The sequence below is a fragment of the Perognathus longimembris genome, chromosome 9, assembly GCF_023159225.1.
Source record: "Perognathus longimembris pacificus isolate PPM17 chromosome 9, ASM2315922v1, whole genome shotgun sequence".
Lineage (NCBI taxonomy): Eukaryota > Metazoa > Chordata > Mammalia > Rodentia > Heteromyidae > Perognathus > Perognathus longimembris.
The window spans coordinates 36,631,992-36,652,716 of record NC_063169.1 but is presented as its reverse complement, the minus strand read 5'-3'; the positions used below and the strand labels follow the sequence as shown (position 1 = coordinate 36,652,716).

General features: G+C 38.3%; 1 protein-coding gene across 2 annotated transcripts in view; it reads left to right on the top strand.

Moving 5' to 3' along the window:
- Nucleotides 1–1,739: 1,739 nt before the first annotated feature.
- The window catches only part of Hdac2 (histone deacetylase 2), a 29,115-nt gene continuing 10,129 nt past the window's right edge, over nt 1,740–20,725 (top strand). The window contains exons 1-7 of one of the 2 annotated variants that reach the window (XM_048353940.1): nt 1,900–2,036; nt 7,464–7,527; nt 10,873–10,985; nt 12,040–12,157; nt 14,944–15,018; nt 16,760–16,898; nt 18,348–18,489. In XM_048353940.1, coding sequence (XP_048209897.1) covers nt 10,911–10,985; nt 12,040–12,157; nt 14,944–15,018; nt 16,760–16,898; nt 18,348–18,489 — 549 coding nt within the window. In that variant the 5' untranslated portion in view covers nt 1,900–2,036; nt 7,464–7,527; nt 10,873–10,910. Of the gene's footprint in view, nt 2,037–7,463; nt 7,528–10,872; nt 10,986–12,039; nt 12,158–14,943; nt 15,019–16,759; nt 16,899–18,347; nt 18,490–20,725 lie in introns of both variants that reach the window. The other variant, XM_048353941.1, reaches the window with a different exon arrangement.

The following is a 20,725-nucleotide window of genomic DNA, read 5'->3' as shown; positions in this document are numbered from 1 at the left end:
CACACACAAAAATCCACTTGAGGGAGGAAGAAGGGGGGAGGGGAACTCTTCCTGGAAGATGTAAGTCTCATTTCAGACATTATTGTGTGGGTCTTGGGAAAAACCTTAGTCTTAGGATCTTCCAGAATACTGCCTTTAGAATTGTTAGAGAAAACTTAGAAAGTCAATACTATGTAATTAACTTGTACCTCTAACCTAGTGTTTCTCCTACTGTGGTTTTTTTCTACTTCAGTCACCTGGGGTCTTGTTAAAAATACACTTGGGGGAATGGAGATATGACAAGGGACATCCCCTGGACTTATTCTGAATCTCTTGGGGTGAAGTCTAGGAAATTGCTGCTTTAAGAATGTTTTGAAGTCAAGTAGAAAAATGAAAAATAAAGGTTATTTTTGTTAATGTCTCCAAATGGTTTATGCTTCAATATGGCCTCACTGGGATGGAAGGGGATGAGAGCTGAACAGAGTGCTCATGTGAGGGGAATTATCTATCTTCTCTCTTCTCTGTCTATCTATAAGAGTGCTGCATTGCAGACAGTTGGCCTCCACCCCTCACCTGCAAGGTTACTAAATGCCTTTAGGGTTGATGATCCATAAATGTTGAACTCCTGAATACAGGGATTCTGGAATTTTAACTTCCAAGCTTTCTTAGATTTCTGCTCCAATTTTCCAGCAATTTAATAGCATAGATGGGGCTGGGGATATGGCCTAGTGGCAAGAGTGCCTGCCTCTTATACATGAAGCCCTGGGTTCAATTCCCCAGCACCACATATATAGAAAACGGCCAGAAGTGGCGCTGTGGCTCAAGTGGCAGAGTGCTAGCCTTGAGCAAAAAGAAGCCAGAGACAGTGCTCAGGCCCTGAGTCCAAGCCCCAGGACACTCAAAAAATAAAAATAAATAAAAAAAAAACTTTCAAAAAAATAGCATAGGTATATATGGTAAGGCGTTTGGAGTGACAGAGTTAACACCCACTTAGGCCCCACTCCCTTATACATTTGCACTTGAAAGAAAACTAAGTTCCTTAATCTGTCCCCACCGAAAAGAAGGAATGGAAATAGCACTCCCCAGAATTGCAGGGAACCTAAAAATGAGTACTTATTATAAACCAGTATCAGTTAAATGCATTATAAATCCAGACGCTGGAATCTCTCCCTTACAAACGAATGAATCCCATCAACGCTAATTCAAGCCCAGATGGTATGTTCTTCCCTTAACATCTTCACTAAACCCAGTAACTCAATTAAAAGAAAAAAATAAAAGCACATGAAAATCAGTCCCCCCAGGTACTATGACCATCAACAATAACCGGGAGGTGGGGGGAGGCGGACCTAAGGGACACCAGAGCGGTCTCTCCCGGCCCCGCCCAAGGCACGTGGCGGACTCCGGTGGGAGCTTCGCGACAGTGGGGGAGGGGAGCAGCATGAGGGTCTAGACCGCCAAGACTTCGGTGGAGGCGCCTACTGCGCAAGCGCGAGGTAGACGCAACCACTGTGCGAAGAGACGGAGGGGGGAGAGGTCAAGCCGGTTCCAAGCTTCCTTTCTCTTACGAGCGGAGCAAATGCTTGCCTTTCTACATCACTTAAATACTTGTTTATTTAAAATCCCTCTGCTAGTTGTTCATTATCAGGGCTCTTTCCTCATGTCAGGAGCAGTTTATTTCTCGGGCCGTGTTCCGTACTCCCCTGTGGGGGCCACGGTGGACGCGTCCCGCCTGCACTCGGTCTCTGGTGGTGGCTTGGCGGCACCCTCCCCCTCCCCAGTGTCGCGCGTTGGCGCCGCTGCCGCCCCCCCTCCCCTCCGCTCCGCGGTCTCGGCGCCTCAGCCGGGCGGTTCCAAGTCCTCCGGGGCCTCTCCCGCCCTCAGGCCGACCTCCGCTCCCCTGCCGGACCGGCCCCTCGGTCCTTCCCTCTCTCCGCCGAGCCGCGGCGGCAGCCCTAGCAGTGGGAGGAGGAGCCGGAGCCGGGAGGCGGCGGCGGCCGGCGAGCCCATGGCGTACAGTCAAGGAGGCGGCAAGAAGAAAGTCTGCTACTATTACGATGGTGAGTGGCCGGGGTCGGGGCCGCGCGGGGCCCGCGGCCGCCAGGGATGCGGAGGACGCGGGGCGGGCATCCGGCCGCATCTTTCCCCGTCCCGGGCGGACGCCGTGGGTGGGGGCCTGCTCACGCCGGGGTTCCCCACGGTCGCCTCCCGCCCCGGCGTGCGGCCCGCCGCCCCTGGGGCCCCGCCGGCCTGCCCTGGGCTCGTGGCGGCTGGGAGCAGTCCGGGGGAGCGGTCCTCCTTGCCCGACGCGCCTCTCGCGCCCGCATCCCATGGGGGGGTTAAGGCAGGTTTAGGGGGGCTCCCCATCCTCTGGCACCCGACCCTTCCCTGCAGAATCCGAATTGCAAATCCAGCCCTGGCTACACAAAGCCCCGCGGCCGCTGGAGCTCCGCCTCCTCGGCCCCCTCCCCCTCCCTCTCCCCTCGCCCCACGGGCTCCTTTACCCGCTCCCCGGCGTCAAGTCCAGCCTCCCTGCATCCCCTGGTACCCCTTGGATGGGGTCGGTACTTGGGAGTCGCAGTGAGGACCGGGAGCCCCAGTGCGGCGTGGCACGGCCCTGGCGCCGGTCCTGTGCGTGGGCTCCATCCCTCCCCTTTGTTCCCCGGGTTCTTTGAGCGCCACTTTCCCCGGGATTCAAATGGAAAAGGCTCACCTCCCCAGTAGCAATTAGGATTTGGGAGTTGGAAGTGGGTAATAGTTGTTGAGGGAAATAAGAAGAGGTTGTAGGGAAAGGTGGAGCCAGCTTGTGCAAGTCTGTCGCTCGGACTCGATGGGTCCTGGCTTGCTTCTGTGGGAGGTGGTTGCTACCCACCTTTTTGTTGCTTGTTTTATTCGGAAATTGATCCATCATCGGTGGAGGTTTAGGAGAGCTTTGGCATCTTGGTTGTCAAGGCAAGATGTTCTGAAGTGGTAGGAATCATGGCGAGGGAAAACTTTGAAAACTGTAGTACACAAGACTGCTCACTATACAGTGAATGGATAAACGACAGTTTATTTAGTTCCAGTGGTTCTCTGCTTTGGAGTATGAATGTAACAGGAAATCTCTGTGGCAGTCTGAGTTACAGTAAATGGAATAGTAGTAACCTGTTTCACAGATTTCAGACTAGTACATTACCCTTGAGAGGTGGAATAAGGGAATTAAACAAGAAAAGGTATCAGTAAACTGAAAATCCTATCAGTTTCCTGCATATGGTGTGTTGGAATCATGGTCCCTTAAAGAGATCGATAAGACCCCAGAGGATTAGATCAGAGTAGACCCTAACATGAAACTGGCCATACCATCTCCTCATTTGTCAAAGATTAATGCTTGTTCTAAACAAAATAGCCACCTGTGTCACATGCTAGAAAATCTAAGCTTTTAAAGTTAGAACAAAATGAAAATAGTCTGAATATTTTTTGAGAGGACAACATATATGTTGTATGAATTGATTTGAAATTGTACCGTCATGGGGTGGGGGTTGGTAGAGTTGTGAGCATTTGAATCTTAACATGAATTATATTGTATATTTTTTGTTAGTGGCAAATCGTTGCCACTAACCAGTGAAATTGAGTTGAAAGGAAATAACATAGTTGATATGAAAAATTATATTGTTTCTAAAATGACGATTCGTTCCTCTTACAGTTAGGCGTTGAAGGAAAGAGTGTTTTGAGAACAGTGATGCTTGTCTTGGTATTGGCAGTGTTGGGCTCTGGTGCTACTTGACACTTCCTGTCACAAGCCTTGCACTGTAGAACCAGGAGGTTCTGTTGAGGAGCAGTTTTCTGAGCAGCTATTTGTTTTGGGGCCCTATGTGATGAGATTTAGTTTAAGTACAGGACAGGCAGTGGTCCCAGAGATAGAATGATGAAAGTTTGACAGAGTGAAGGTTTTAAAGCCTTAAATTGTGACTAAAGTACTTGCGTGGGCTAAAGCCCAGGCTTGTGCTTTCTTTACTGTCAGTTGATAAGCAGGTATGTAAATCTAGTAGGTTACTTACCTTTTTTTCTGTACCCAATATGACTTTTTTTTTTGTTTGCTTATTTAATGGTGCTGGTACTGGGGCTTGAACTCAGGGTCCTTAGATATCCCTTGGCTTTTTCTATCACTTAAGTCACACCTCTACTTCCTACCTTGTTTTTAGAATAGACTTATACTGAATATTCGTTAGGGTTACTCTTTGGGTGAGGCTAACCAAATTGCAGAGATGCTTGAAAATGGATAGTTACAATTATGTTAATTAACATATAATAGTATGTTAAATTTTGGACAAATAACTTACAAAATTTGTATTTTCATTACCAAAAATCCTGCTTTTCCAGGAGTGTTGGGACATGCTTGTAATTCTAGCACCTGGTAAGTTGAGGCATGAGTATCTCCAGTTCTAGCCAGCCTAGGCTACATAGCTACTGTCAACCTGGGCTACATAGCCAAACTTTGTCCCAAACACAACAAAAAGAAAACTAGAACAATCTATTTTGGCAGCTTTTATGGATGACAATAATATTCCATTTCAAAACTGTATTGAAATGAAGTTACAGGAAGATTCGTTTTAGAGTATCAATAGTATTGGTCCTGAATAATCTACTAGCCTAAATCAGTTGGTTTTAACCTGGGAAGAGCTAGAAGATTACAAAAAGGAAAGTAATAAAGTAGCAAGTTCTATAACCATAGAGCATCTTTAGGCAGAATGGGGTCAGTCAACACAGCCTAGGCAACTCAAAGGGAATGTTTTGTGCTTCTAATTGTAACCTTCATATCACTGTAATGCTGGTCCCAAGGGAACCTTCAGGTGTTGATGCACAAGGTATCCCTTCTTACTCCTCTGACTGTGGCTATTGATTCATGCCTCCAGTTTACAAAAACATACTTTAAGTCTTGCTTATTCTTCTATATACAGGAATACCACTGATTTGTAAAATGGTATATATAACTAGATAGTCTGTAAGATCCTTTCTGACCCTAAAATGATGTGATTTTTCTTTAGTTAAATGTAATTAGCAAACTGAACTAATGCAGTGCGCACATTTTTATACTCTAGCAATGTCAACTATACTTGGTTTTGAATTGAGGTTGGGGACCAGTCATATTTAGTACTCTAGTGGAGATACATATAATATAATAAAATTGAATATGTACATTTCTTTGAGACAAACAAGTGCTGAATGAATTAGTGGTAACTTGTGAATACTAATAGTATCATTTACACGTAGCTATTTAAATATGTGTGTGTGTATTTCCTGTGGCTGAATCTTCCTTCAGAATTTCTTCTCACTGTATTTTTTTTTTTTTTGGCCAGTCCTGGGCCTTGAACCCAGCCTGAGCACTGTCCCTGGCTTCCTTTTGCCAAAGGCTAGCACTCTACCACTTGAGCCACAGTGCCATTTCTGGCCATTTTCTATATATGTGGTGCTGAGGAATCAAACCTAAGGCTTCATGTATATGAGGCAAGCACTCTTGCCACTAGGCCATATTCCCAGCCCCCTTTAAATTTTACCTTGTTCTATTACCTTTGTCCCTGCTTTATTTTTCTTCCTACCACTTCCATGACTGTGTTTGTTTCTATTTCTAGCGTCTAAACTTGAACTTTGAACTATTGAGGAATAGAATCTTAATATTTGCAGATAGAAGACTTTCATATAACATTCTTTCATATAACATTCTTTCAAATTCTTACAACCATACTTGAGTTAAAGACAGGATGGATGGGAGCTCTGTCCACGTTGCAGATGAAAGTGCTCCTTCAGTGTCCCCTTGCTCTTCCACATTGTATGGTGTGTGTGTGTGTGTGTGTGTGTGTAAGTACTGAGGTATGAACTCAGGACCTATACTTGGGAGGCAGGGACTCTACCTTTTTGTGTTAGTTATATGTGAGATTAGGTTTCACCTTTTGCCCCAGCTGGCCTGGACCATGAATCTCCCATTTATACTTCCTACCATAGTTTGGATGACAGATGTGTACTGCTCCGCCCATCCTTCTCTGTCGAGATGGAGGTTTCACTAATATTTTTCTCAGACTGGCTTGGAAATCTCAGTGTTCAGGATCTCTGCATTTAAGTCTTTTTAAAAAAGGAAATGAAAGACTGTTCATTGAGAGAAGAGAGGGCTGCAAATGATAGAGCTCACTGTCATAGCACTTGCCTACCATGTGCAAGGAAGGACCCATGCTCATTCCCCAGCACTAGGGAGGGAGGTAATTAAAAAAAAAGAACAAAAAACAGAGAGACAGAGGACTTAGTAGAGACCATTCTCTTAAAATAATTGGTTAAATAGGGAAATGTAAACTGGAAGCAAGAACTGAATGATTGACAGAAAATGAAATGGATATGGTTTAAATAGATATGGGTGCATTTAAGTAATTAGGTAGTTCTTGGTACTACCACTCACTAAGGTTGTAATGGCCCTGTTTTGAACATTTTGTATTTGAGATCTTTATTCAGTTCAAATGAAAATACAGAGAATGGTTATCTCTGTGAGCCAGAGAAGAGAAGCTACTATAGCAGGTAAAGTGAGATGTCAGATTAGTCTGTATAAACAGATAAAGAGGACCTAGGATCCATCTTTTTTCTTTTCTTTTCCTTTTTTTTTTTTTTTTTTTTTGGTATGGGTCCTGGGACTTGAACTCAAGGTCTGGGAGCTGTGCCTGGGTATTTGCGCTCAAGGCTAGCCCACTTGAACCACAACTCCATATCTAAACTTTTTAGTGGTTAATTACAAAGAGGAGTCTCATGGATTTTTCTGCCTGGGTGGGCTCTGAACTGCAATCCTCAGTTCTTAGCCTCCTGAGTAGCTGGGAATCACAGGCAGGAGACATTGATACCCAGCCTCCAGGATCTGGGGGGGTGGAGGGAGGCAGGGGTGCGCGTGCGCACGTGCGTGTGCATGGGCACGCGTGCTGGTGTGCTGGTCCTGGGGCTTGAACTCAGTGTCTGGGCACTCTCCCTGCTCAAGGCTAGGGTCAGACACCTGAGCCGCAGCCCTACTTTGGCCTTTTCAATAGTTAATTGGAGATTAGAGTCTCCTGGGCTTTCCTGCTTGCCTGGCCTGGCTTTTACCTATGGTCCTCAGATCTCAGCCTCTTGAGTAGGTAGGTGTATGCCACCACCACGCAGCTATTCTTAAGATAAGACTTAGGCTAGAACTCTTATTCACTGGTGTGCCCAGACACCTAGAATTGTGCTTGTTTGGCAAATGATGGTCTCTTGATTTGTTAAATAAATGAATGAATTTGAAGAAATTCTGATGTTTAAATTTAGTGGAGGAGTGGGCAGGGTGTTAGTAAAATCCAGGAAAGTGGCATTATGCAAACCCAGACTCCGGATATATCAAGGAGGAGGGACCAGTTGTGTTAAAAGCTGCTAGTGGACTAAGTATTCTGTGGCAGACAAAGATAATATAGTTGCCTTTTCATACCTTTTTTTCTTGTTTTTTTCCTGAATCTTTTTTACAGTCAGCTAATCTTCAGGGGTAAAAGTACATTTCACAGTCCTGAAATCCAAAATGATCTGAAAATCGTAAGTTCTTTTTTTTGTGTGTGACTCCTTTGGAATCCAAAGCTTTACCTGAATTATTAATGTGATGTTATTATATCTTCTTACTTGTGAATGTTTGCATCTTTATGGTTCATTTATAGAATTCTGCTCAGCCTTTAGCATACTTATGGCAGATTATCATATTACCTTTAACAAAATCAGAAAAAGTTTAAAATTTGAAATACATCTAGTTGCAAAACCTGTAGATAAGTGACTGTGGACTTCAGTAGCCACTCCCTTGATGATCTCTTGAACAGTAGCAATTTCCTAAGATTCTTTGTATTGTCAAAGGAAGGTTGTTGTGGTTAGGAAGTCACTCTTTTGACAGCACTTGTGTTTGAATGCTTACTATGTAGGTACACTACCTCCACACACAAGAAATGAATGAAAATAGTCTAACATAGCTGATCATTGAAACGAGATAAGTGAAAGCCATAGATTAATGAAGCTATAAAAAGAAGGCATTTACTCTTTATAAGAATGAAGGAAGGGTTGGAGGCGTAACTAGCCTATGAAGGAAAGCATAAATAAGGTAGCCAGTTCACAAGTTTCAATCTAACCAAAAAAAGAGATATGTACAAAGCAGCCATCTAGGGAATTGAAGAAAAGTTAGAAATAATCCTTTTATAAAGAAAAAAATTTTTTGTGTGTATGCCAGTACTAGGGTAGGGCTTGAACTTGGGGCCTAAGCACTGTCACTTAGCTTTTTCACTCAGGGCTAGTATTTAAACACCTGAGCCACAACTTCACTTCCACCATTTGGGTTGTTAATTGGAGAGGAGTCTTATGGACTTTTCCTGCCTGTTGTGGCTTCTAGCCATGATTCTCAGCTCTCAGCCTTCTGAGACGCTGGGATTTCAGGCATGAACCACCAGCGTCTGGCTGGAGGAATTCTTGGTATAATATTAATCTGTAACTTAGCTGCCTTATGGACACATGTCTTATAGGGTTGTGCATATTCTATGGACTTGAGTTGCAAAATATATCAGAGAAATTTGTTGTATATCATACAAATTAATATAAAATGTGAGGGCCTTGTTAGCAACTACTAAATTACTTTGATAAATTAGACAGTTGTTTTGCCCATTCTTTTAAATTAAAAATTTTTAGTTTTCATTAAAAATATTTATATTCCATACTTTGTGCCTTTTTTGTGAGCCTTGCTGCTATTTTTTGTGACTGAAAGTGCCATTGTCTGGCAGGGACTGCTATTTTAAAAAGCCTTGGTTGTGAACTATCCTTTCTGGTTTGATGTAGCTCCTCTCCTTGCTAGTTGACTGACTTTGGTCTTGTTACTTGACCTGTTCATAGCTTATGATTCTTCTTACAAAATAGGAAAAATAGTAATGATACCTATATCACAGAGTTGTAAGAAATAGTAGATAATATATGTGAAGTGCTCAGAATACCACCTTATCTTGTATAAGTATTTAGTAAATGTTAATTGCCAGTGACATCTTTTTCAAATGAGAAATTGTCATTATCTTTTTCTTTTTATAGACTACCTGTGATTTTCCATTGGATTTTTAGTATGTCTATTGACTAAAATATTTTAATGTATAAATGTGATATTTCTTCTTAGTAATCCTAACACAGAAGAAGTTAAATGAAGACTATATTTTCTTTATTCTTACTATATTCTACTTTGTAGTGATTACTTAGAAATACCTTCTTTGCACTGGTTTAAGTTTACATGGTGCTTAGTTTTACATGTCTAACAATTTGGTGTGACTAGACTTGCTTTCAAAGACTTTTTTCTCCTGTCTCTATATAGGACAGAGCTTTGTACCAAATCCTTCCTTGATAGTTTGTGCTTTCATTCATAGCCTCTTAGTTGTGATGTAATATGCATAGCACCTAGCCCTATTTGTGACTTGTTTGCATTGTTCCTTAGCTTTGTTAGCACTTATACTTAAAAAGATGGCCTTTCTCTTAAGGATTTCTTTGCATGTGAATTGTTTCAGAAGAGGGCTTGTGTTGAAAATGAGATTAAATAAACAAATCAGAGGTACTATGCTAACAATATCCATTAGTCATATTATTAGAATCATGGGTTTTATAAAAATTGAATGTTCAGCCATGGTAGAGGTGGGAGGCAAAGAAGAGTTTTTGGTGAGCCTGGACTACACAATAACAGTCTTTCCAGAAGAAAAGTAAAATAAATGTTCATCTGGACAGTGATTAAATAGATGAAGAATATGAAAGTTAGTTTTTTGATTTTCATTAATCAAACAAGAAAAGGTGTATATTTAAGGAACACTTGTATATCTTAAAGATTAGTAAATGGTGTTCTTTATCCCAAGAAAAATTTGGAGTTATTTAAACATAATAAACAGTGCTAAAATAATTTTCTAGGTTAATGAAAATATTGTAAAAAAAAAGTACTTATTGCACTAGGAAAATAATGTATATATAAGAATTTTTGTTATTTTTAATGATAAATGTGAACTATTGCCTGGAAATATAATTTTACTGAAGTTTGGTTGATGGAAATCTAATTTTGATGGTATTTGTTTATTTTACACAAAACTTTTCAGACATTGTGATAAGTTACTTTAGAAAACAGAATAGAAATTACAGCTTCATGGTCATGTAAAATCGCAGAATATCCTTATTACCTTGAAGAATGTCAAGAGTATGTATCTTTTTTAGGACCTAAATTTTAGTTACTAAACGTCCATGTTAAGAGTATAATATGAGGGCTGGGAATATGGCCTAATGGCAAGAGTGCTTGCCTCCTATATATGAAGCCCTGGGTTTTATTCCCCAGCACCACATATATATATAGAAAATGGCCAGAAGTGGTGCTGTGGCTCAAGCGGCAGAGTGCTAGCCTTGAGCAAAAAGAAGCCAGGGACAGTGCTCAGGCCCTGAGTCCAAGCCCAGGACTGACAAAAAAAAAAAAAGAGTATAATCTAAACTACAGAAGATCTTAGCCCCTATAGGTACCAACTCAGAAGGATTTCTGGGGTGCCAGCAAATCATCTAACAAGCCTTATTTGTTGAAACAAATCTTAAGTTATACTCTTTCAAAAAACAGAAATGTACCTTAAGCATCTGAATTTACCATCAGTGTACTAACAGCAGCTAACATTTTAGGGAATAAAAAATAAAAATATACTTATAGAATGAATAGCCAATAAAGCTTAATATACATATATAATACCTTGCTTTTTAATGTAGTTTTAAGCTTTCTAAATGGATTCTGAAAGCATTAAAATTTTCAGTAAATCTTATTTAGGTGATAAATGACTTCTAATGTTGGAATACATAAATTGAGATTGTTAATGAAGATTCTATTCTTAGTTTGTGTCTTGTCTATTTTAGGTGATATTGGAAATTATTATTATGGACAGGGTCATCCCATGAAACCACACAGAATTCGGATGACTCATAACTTGCTGTTAAATTATGGTTTATACAGAAAAATGGAAATATATGTGAGTATGCCGTTTCATAAATATGTGGTACTTCTTTAAAAACTAGCTCTTTGAAATGTTATTATTCCCCTTTGGAGAAGGGCATTTGGTAGATGAAAAGATCTTGTTTTACTCTTTAGTGAAAACAGTTCTCTAAAGAATTGGGAGTAGTAGCCTTCTTTTCCTTACTCATTTTACAAACAATTTCTCACACCTTAGGCTAGCATGTTTATAGGGAATAACATTGTTTGGCATATTAAGTATTTTGGTAATGATAATTGTAGAATTGCCTATGCTGACAAAAACAGTTGACCTGGGACTGTTAAAAAATAATTTTATTATATTATATATTGTATATTATAATTATATAATAATATGATATGTGACATTATACAACTATATATTATATGATTAATCTTACAAATATTAATTGGATGTGTGAAATACCATTAGTAGCCAGGCAAATTACAAAACCTTTAAGATAAAAGTTACCTTAGCGCTTTTGTAGATAAAGGCAGAAGTATATAAAGATGATATATTGAGGGAGAAAAGAAAGACTTGAGAAAGTTAACAATGTTAAATTATTTTCTTGTATACAAAGATGTATTAGTGAAAGGGGGTTTTGGATAAGACTCTGAATCTGTAGAAGCCTGTGAATGAAATGTGTATAAAATTAAGCTCATCAAAAGAAGAAAATTAGAATAAGCCAAAAAAAAAAAAAGTAGGCCATGAGAACAGTAATAACTGAGAATTTGATCTTCTTTCTGAGAGGTCATTGGTGACATCTGTGGATATTGAGCAAAAAGTGTGATAGAAACTGAATTTATGAATATGAATTTGACTATGTGGGTTGACCTATTCCTCCACTAAAGCATAAAGAATGACTAATTCCTGTTAATACTTTTTTTGGAGTTTGGGTTAGTTTTGCTGTTCATTACTATTTCATAAAATATATGTATGAATTTTAGTTAACTTTGGAATTTACTCTATTGGACTTAGTTCTTTTGAAGAGACTTAGGATGGCTTAGTAATTCTTATGTAATCTGTGATAATTCCTTTTTTTTTTTTTAAACAGAGGCCCCATAAAGCCACTGCTGAAGAAATGACAAAGTATCACAGTGATGAGTATATCAAATTTCTACGGTCAATAAGACCAGACAACATGTCTGAGTATAGTAAACAGATGCAGAGATGTACGTTATAAAATATATATTTTTGTATTGATTAATAAAAATGAGTATTTTAGAAGATTATAAGTGGAATTGTCCAAATTGTTAATTTCCTGTTGGTCTTATACAATTGATTCAAAAAGCTAGTCTTAAAATATTAAAGCTGCTTTAACAAAAAAACAACACTATCTGAATGGCAGGTTGAAAGGTCTAGTACTTTTGCTTCCCTGATAACATTGAGAATAAAGAATGTTGGCAGAAATCTCACTCTTTATTTAGGTAGTCTTAGCCGTAATGTGTACCTCTTTTGTCTTCTATTTGGGTGCTCCAGTTGAACTATATTGTAATACAAATGATCTCCAAATAATGAAGATTTTTTATTTAATCTTACCTCTTTCTTGTATATGAGGTATTTTAAATATTGATATTGGAGTTCATTCTTATCATTGATTGGCAAGTTAGTGAGGTTACTAGATGTCTCAGAAATTCATAGAACTTCTTCCACATTTCTACCATAGATAATCTCATTTGATTCAATGTAATGCCATAACTAGAGCAGATATGATGATGGTGATGATTTTGCCAATGCTCCTTTGAGCTTAGGGCTTTAAGCTTCCACTTGACTTTCTTGCTCGTGGCTGGTGCTCTACAACTGGAGCCAAGCCTCCAGTCCAGCTATTGTGTGTGTGTGTGTGTGTGTGTTTAAACTTTGTAGTGGATATTCAGTTCTAGATAGAACCTGGGGAAACAAATTAATAGGACTGACTTATAAACCATTACAAAGAAGACTAAGTACATAAGCTGAAGTCTTTCACTAGTCCAAGAAAAAAATCACAGGACCCTATTTGAAAATAAGGCAAAAAGGTCTTGGAAGTGAGATTCAAATGCTAGACTATCTGCTTAGCAAACAGGCCTTGAGTTCAAAACCCTAGTGCCATTCCCCCAAAACCCTGCATAATATGGAGTTATTTTAAGTATCATATCTGAACAACAAGAAAGTAAAGTTTAATAGTGCTATATATTAGAGGTCTATAAAGCTATATGAGGTAATAATTTGACACATGGAGAGTAACTGAAAATGTGCTTGTACTTTTGTCTCAGTCCTAAAAAAGTTCCTTAGTATGTTTCTCAGAAGTAAGAATGTGATATATCTGTGTGTAGCATTTCCTTCCTTCCCTCCTTCTCCCCCCAACCTTTCGTTTTTTTTTGCCAGTCCTGGGGCCTGAACTCAGGGCCTGAGCACTGTCCCTGGCTTCTTTTTGCTCAAGGCTAGCACTCTACCACTTGAGCCACAGTGCCACTTCTGGCTTCTTTATATATGTGGTGCTAAGGAATCGAACCCAGGGCTTCATGTATACAAGACAAGCACTCTACCACTAGGCCATATTCCCAGCTGTATGTGGTATTTTCTTAAGTACCTTTTTTTCCTAAGTCTTTGCTCCATGAACTTGGGTTAATTCTTACCATCTTTCAAGATCGAGGTTAGCCATGGACATAAGAGAACAATTAGATTAATAGATGCTTTGTTTATCAAAAAATTTTTAAAAGTTAAGTCATAAAGCAATTGGAGTTATTTAACTTTTAAAGTTTTGATCGATTGATTTATTATTTATAAAAAATGTCTGGAAGACTTAAGGCATGCCCTCAGTCTTTTTCTTTTGAGGTTATTTTCAGATAGGTTCTCTAGTTTTGCCTTTTCTAGCCTCAGATCAAGTTTCTCCTGCCTCCATTTCCCCTGTAGTTAGGAACATAGGTCTGTACTACTTTGCATGCTTCCTGGCTTCCTGATTTTTTTTATTTCTTATGTTTGTATTTATTTACTTACTTATTTTTTAGACAAAGTATATAGGTCAAGCTTCCTGGAACTCTATTGTCTAGGCTGGCCACAAACCCACTGTTAATCCTGCACATGCCCACCTAAGCCAATTTTTTTTTTTTTTTTTTTTTGGCCAGTCCTGGGCCTTGGACTCAGGGCCTGAGCACTGTCCCTGGCTTCTTCCCGCTCAAGGCTAGCACTCTGCCACTTGAGCCACAGCGCCGCTTCTGGCCGTTTTCTGTGTATGTGGTGCTGGGGAATTGAACCTAGGGCCTCGTGTATCCGAGGCAGGCACTCTTGCCACTAGGCTATATCCCCAGCCCCCCTAAGCCAATTTTTAATTAAATAAAACAAAAATCTTTTCGCATTTAAATATTTTTCTTCAAAACATACAAGTTTTATTAGTTATTACTTCATTAAAGATTTAACGTTTGGAAATTTAGATGGTGTTTGGAAAGTTAAATCATTTTAGGAAAATTATTTCACAAGAATCCTCAGCTGTGGGCATAATAAAATGTATACTTTGAAAATTGATCAGAAATTCATCTAGTCTTGTCACATCCATGAAATACCACTAACAAATCTACAATTCTTTCTGAAAAGGCCAAAGAGGACTCAAGGTCAAAAATTGATATTAACATTATTGCTGATATTTCATTTGTCAAAAATGACTAATGTTGGAAAGTTTTTTTTTTCTTTTTCTAGTACTAGGTATTGAACCTAGGGCTTTGCATGTGCTAAACAAGTACTCTACCACTTGAGCTCTGCCCCAAACAAAAGTATTTCTCAGATATTACTGGTGAGGTTTGGTAATAATATTTCAAAAGCATTTTAATAACCTTCAATAAAATATCATTTGAATTGTTAAATTGCACATTTGGGTATGTTTTATGAATACATCAGACAAACATGATTGTTTTATAACACTTTTTTAAGCAAAAGCATTCAGTAATGTATACAGTGGGTTGAAATAAATGAATGTCATCTTCTACAGTTAATGTTGGAGAAGATTGTCCTGTGTTTGATGGGCTCTTTGAGTTTTGTCAACTCTCCACTGGTGGTTCAGTTGGTAAGTGTCCTAACTCAGGTTTAAGTTAATCTGAATATAGTTATGTATCCTTTCAGCTGTTTATGTAAAGCAGACATTTTAGTTGTTTGGGTTTGTTTTTTGTTTGTTTGGTTTTTTTTGTTATTTTTTTGCCAGTCTTGGGGACTTGAACTCAGGGCCTAGGCACTGTCTCTGAGCTTCTTTTTTTTTTTTTTTTTTTTTTTTTTTTGGCCAGTCCTGGGCTTGGACTCAGGGCCTGAGCACTGTCCCTGGCTCCTTCCCGCTCAAGGCTAGCACTCTGCCACCTGAGCCACAGCGCCCCTTCTGGCCGTTTTCCATATATGTGGTGCTGGGGAATCGAACCAAGAGCCTCATGTGTAGAAGGCAAGCACTCTTGCCACTAGGCCATATTCCCAGCCCCATGTCTCTGAGCTTCTTTTGCTCAGGGCTAGCACTCTATCACTTGCCACAGTGCCACTTCTGGCTTTTTCTGTGTATATGGTACTGAGGAATCAAACCCAGGGCTTCGTGTATGCTAGGCAAGCACTCTTCCACTAAGCTACATTCCCAGACCCTAAACCAGACATTTTAATAGTAGTGATTTTTTCTTCTTTTTAGAGTAGCCTCAAACTTGTCATCCTTTTGCAACTACCTCCAAGTCTCAGAATACAGGGAGTGCCACCATGTCCTTGCTCTATGGTAATAGATTTTGATAGCAAGAAAAGAGTCACCGTGATTGTAAAATTAATTTAGTCAGCTTTACATTATTCTCACAAAGTATCAAGAGATAATCAGCTTATGGGTTGTTTCAGCCCATGAGGAATTGGTCCTGTTGCTTTGGGCCTTGGAGCGCACAGTGGAGAGAAAGCCTGTTTGCATCATGGCTAGTTAGGAAAGACGGAAAGGACCAGTGTCCTTTTTGAGGTCACATTTTGAGTAATCTAGAATATCTTACTAGGCCTGGGCTTCATACTACTAGAGAGTAAATCTTGTTTGTTTGGGGGTGGGGTGTGTTTTCTTTTGCCAATTTTTATTAGCATATATTTGTACAAAGAGTTTATTGTGATAGTTCCACGAATGTAAATAATGTATCTTGATGAGCCTCACCTTTTATTAAAGATCAAGTCGTGAGCCTATTTGGGACATTCCAGATCTAAACTAGCAAAGATAATTGTCCTTCAACTCCCCATGGTTATGATACAATGACTTGAAGTTTTTGTTTATTTTTATGTTTGTGTTAATTACACTGAGGGAGATTTCTTTGTTACAGTCTTACACATTTATAATAGGACTTTTTAATTTTTAAAACTTATATTCTCAGGGCTGGGACTATGGCCTAGTGGTAAAAGTGGTCGTCTTTTATACATAAAGCCCTGGGTTCAATTCCTCAGCACCACATATATAGAAAAAATCCGGAAGTGGTGCTGTGGCTCAAGAGGTAGAGTGCTAGCCTTGAGTAAAAAGAAGCCAGGGACAGTGCTCAGGCCCTGACTCCACGCCCCAGGACTGGCAACAAAAACAAATAAAACTTCTATTTTCATACTTTTTTCTCATTCAGTGTTCTTACAGCTTCCTAAGTATACATTTAACGAAGTCACAACTATATATAGGAGTGCTTGTCCAAGGAAAAATTTCTAGCTGTAGGTATTCTAGACAATAATCCTTAATATTAATGAGTTGAAACTTTTGCAAGACTATTGGCACTTTATCATATACTAAATTTTCAATCATATATATATCTTACCATATTTCTCCTCTTCAGCTGGGGCTGTGAAATTGAACCGACAACAAACTGATATGGCTGTCAACTGGGCTGGAGGATTACATCATGCCAAGAAATCGGAAGCATCAGGATTCTGTTATGTGAATGATATTGTGCTTGCTATCCTTGAGTTACTTAAGTAAGCTAATTTACAATGATACATTTCCTGTGATAAAATGTCTTAAAATCCAAATAACAGTCTGGCTTATATTTGAGTTGTAGTTTTAGCTAATGATTGATGGGTTTGAAAATTTGTATTCTGGCACTTCATCTATTTTTAACTTAAAGACAAAATTTTGAAACCTGTGTTAAAGAAAACTTGGTTACATCTTGAATGAGCAGATAGCTACTTGGTTTCTACATCTGAATGGTACCTTACCTCTCTACTAATGGATGTTAAATTATGTGATAACTTGCTGAAGTAGTTGTTTGAAGATTTACTAAGGTAGAAATTTGTTTTCTAAGCTTTGAAAATATTCTTGCTTACAGTGATCCTTGTATATTTGAAATTATTTGCCTTGGTTTTTAAATGACTATAGATGTTTATTCCAGTGTTTTCAAAACTGAGCAAGTTTTTGCCAACTGGGATAATAGTTTTACTTTATCTGGATACGCTTCTTCAGCTAGTAGAGTGTAAATTCAGCTGCTTGATTAATAGACGCATGAACCATTCAGTAACTGAACATTGTCACAGCTTTATTTTTATAGTTTTTAATTTTGTGAAGAAATTCTACTGTGAATATAATGCTGTTTCTAATTTTTATGTTTTCTGAATGTTGATTTCCTGTTAAGAGAGTTGTGAGTGCCTAGTCTGATAATAGCTTACATTGTATTCTTTTAGCACAGTGGTATTATTGCTTAAGAAATACACTGTTTTGCCACATATGTAAATATATAAACATATATACAAAAATTTTCCCGCTTCACTGTACTTTAAAAGCATAACATGTAAATAGACCTTATACCTTTTTTGTTTCAATGTGGGTATCAACTCGTAATGAAATGGGATACGGTGAGATGAATGACTCTTAAAATGCATTTGTAGTATCACTGCATTTACAGTACTCCTAGCATCAGTATGAAATGGTTAACAGTACCATGAGTGACTCTCTTTCAGTATAGAAAAATGAATCCAGGAACAGTATATAAACGTTTGCGTAAAACTTTTTATGAACCTGGAAATATGAATCTATATAATTGTCATATGCCACAAAGTAGTCTTGTTTCAACTTTATTTCTCACCTATAAAGCATCTCTTGAGTTTGACATCTTCATTTGTTCACATACAAAAATAAAAATTTTGACAGAATTTTTTTTAATGTGCAGTATTTTTAAAGCATGTAGAATTTGATGGGTTTTAACACAGTAAATACATTCTCTCACTCTGGATCCAGATTTAAGTCTAATGTTCAAATTGGGATTTCAAATGTTTGAATATTCTATTAAGGTGAGAAGTAGAAAAGAGGTTTAAATCTGGAATTGATGAGCTCAGCAGTAGACTTCCTGAACTTACATGGTGGCTCCTCTCATCTACCCTAGGAACATTGGGGAAAAACAAAAACCCACTTATTTATGGCTTTGCTTTTAGGTATCATCAAAGGGTCTTATATATTGACATAGATATCCATCATGGTGATGGTGTTGAAGAAGCTTTTTATACAACAGATCGTGTGATGACTGTTTCCTTCCACAAATATGGTGAATACTTTCCTGGCACAGGAGACTTGAGGGTAAGACCAAATTTTGTCAGAATAAATATGAAATTGATGTAGATTAGCAGTCCTCTACTTGAATTAGTGTTTTTCCAGAGTCACTAATTTGAAACTTTTAAAAGAGAATTAAGTAACTTTATATTCTATATCATCTGCTAGATTTTACTTTGTTAGCTATTATTAGCACAAAATTAGAACTAAAGAGACTACTTCTTATCTTTTCAATTTTTTGACTCAGTATTTGTGAACCTCCGAGGAGCACTTTTCTTGATATTCAGTTTCAATCTTTGAAGCTACATATTTGTAACCCACATACTAACTGCTTGTAATCTGCCTGGGATCAAACAAGGTCTTTGTGTAATCTTCTGTCTTCCTTCTTTATGATTGTTCTTGACTTTTTTTCCTTAGGTTTCTGAATGCCATAGATGTATCATTTGTAAAGAAAGCATATATACCATCCAGGCTCTTAAGTGTATTCATTTCAGTTAATATGTTACTTATGTTTCCATTTGGTGTTTTGGTTTTTTTTTTGCCAATCCTGGGGTTTGGATTCAGGGCCTGAGCACTGTCCCTGGCTTCTTTTTGCTCAAGGCTAGCACTCTGCCACTTGAGCCATAGCACCACTTCTGGCCATTTTCTGTATATGTGGTGCTGGGGAATGGAACCCGGGCCTCATATATATGAGGCAAGCACTCTTTTTTTTTTTTTTTTTTTTTTTTGAGGCAAGCACTCTTGCCACTAGGCCATATCCCCAGCGCCATATCCCCAGCCCTGGTGTTTTGGTTTTTGAAGCGCGCCACATGCATATTGAAGTTTGTTCAATAGTTTAACAGTGGCTTTTAATTTATACTAGAATAATTTATATGGGAGATTTGACTTACTATGGCTTTGAGTATTCTAAACTGTTTTGTTAAGGTTATTTTTCGAGACTGTGGTGAGTCATTGCAGTTTAGTAAGCACATTTTAAAGAGCAGTCTGAAAATATTCTTTATTTAACCACAGACTGGTCTCTTTCATCATATTGAATGTTAGTCCTAAACTTTTTTACTAATATAAAAGAACAATCACAGTAGCATTTTTTTCTTCAGATATGTACATTTTCTTTATTTGAGCACAAGGTGGTATTCTTTCTATCCATTTAAGAGTTATGATGGTAAAGCCTTGTCTAAGTTAAAACTGGGTGGGAGCTCAAATGTTTTAGTTAGAGTAAGTTTGTGGTTTTAAAATTGGAGATACAGAATTTCATTTTCTTGCAAAAGAATGTTCCCTAAATGAGCAAGATCAGTACTGCCCAGGTATCTATCAGAAGTAAACCTTCTTAGTTCCAAGAAACTCTGAGTGATTCTGAACAGTTTAAGTGCTCCTCCTGTAGACAAATAGAATATATTTGTGTACAACCCTTCCATTTTATAGAAATTTAGCAAAAGGGTACTTGATTTTTAAAGAACAGAATAGTACCTTATTAACATAGAAGTAGCAAGTAGAGGTCTCTTCCTGAAAAGTAGATTGGTGTCACTGTGGTCTCTTCTTGATTTTTTTTTTCTTATTAGCATACATAAGCTATACAAAATAAGATTTCATTGTGACATTTCCACACCATATGTTTACAGGGTACTCCAATCAAAGCTCCCATCACCCTCCTTTACTGTCATTCGAGAGTTCATTGTTCTTTTTTCACACTTAGGATAATATTTGTCCTCTTTCAACCCTTGTTTACCCAACTCCCTGTCATTGGTTGATATTTAAAATGCTTATAATCGTGTGAAGTTTTGGAAAATATTTAGCAACATGGGTTTTAGAGAAATTTGAGAAATGCCTGCAACATGTATTTTTCTCATTTAATATTTTACAGTGATTTGTGAAAAGACATTCAAAGGATAATGATTGAATGTATCCATAAAATTTTGTAAACCAATCATTACACTACATGTGTAGCTGTGTTTGCATTTTCTGCAAAATTTGTACCGTGTCATTTTAATGGTTTTCTTTTTTGTCTGATAATCCATTTTAAAACAGAAAAGGAATACTTTTGCTAATTATAAAAACTTGTCTATAATTAGAATATTCTAGGTAGAAGAAAGACGAGCTGTTTGATAAAATGCCAGTTGTGGAATAAGAAAAATGATAAAGCACTGTTTCAAAAGTATAGCAACTGAATTGGCAACCTTTAGTTAGGGTGAATACTAATTAATTCTATATATTATGAAATACTAGGATCCCAATGTTTTCTGTTTGGACTATGCAGAAATCTAGG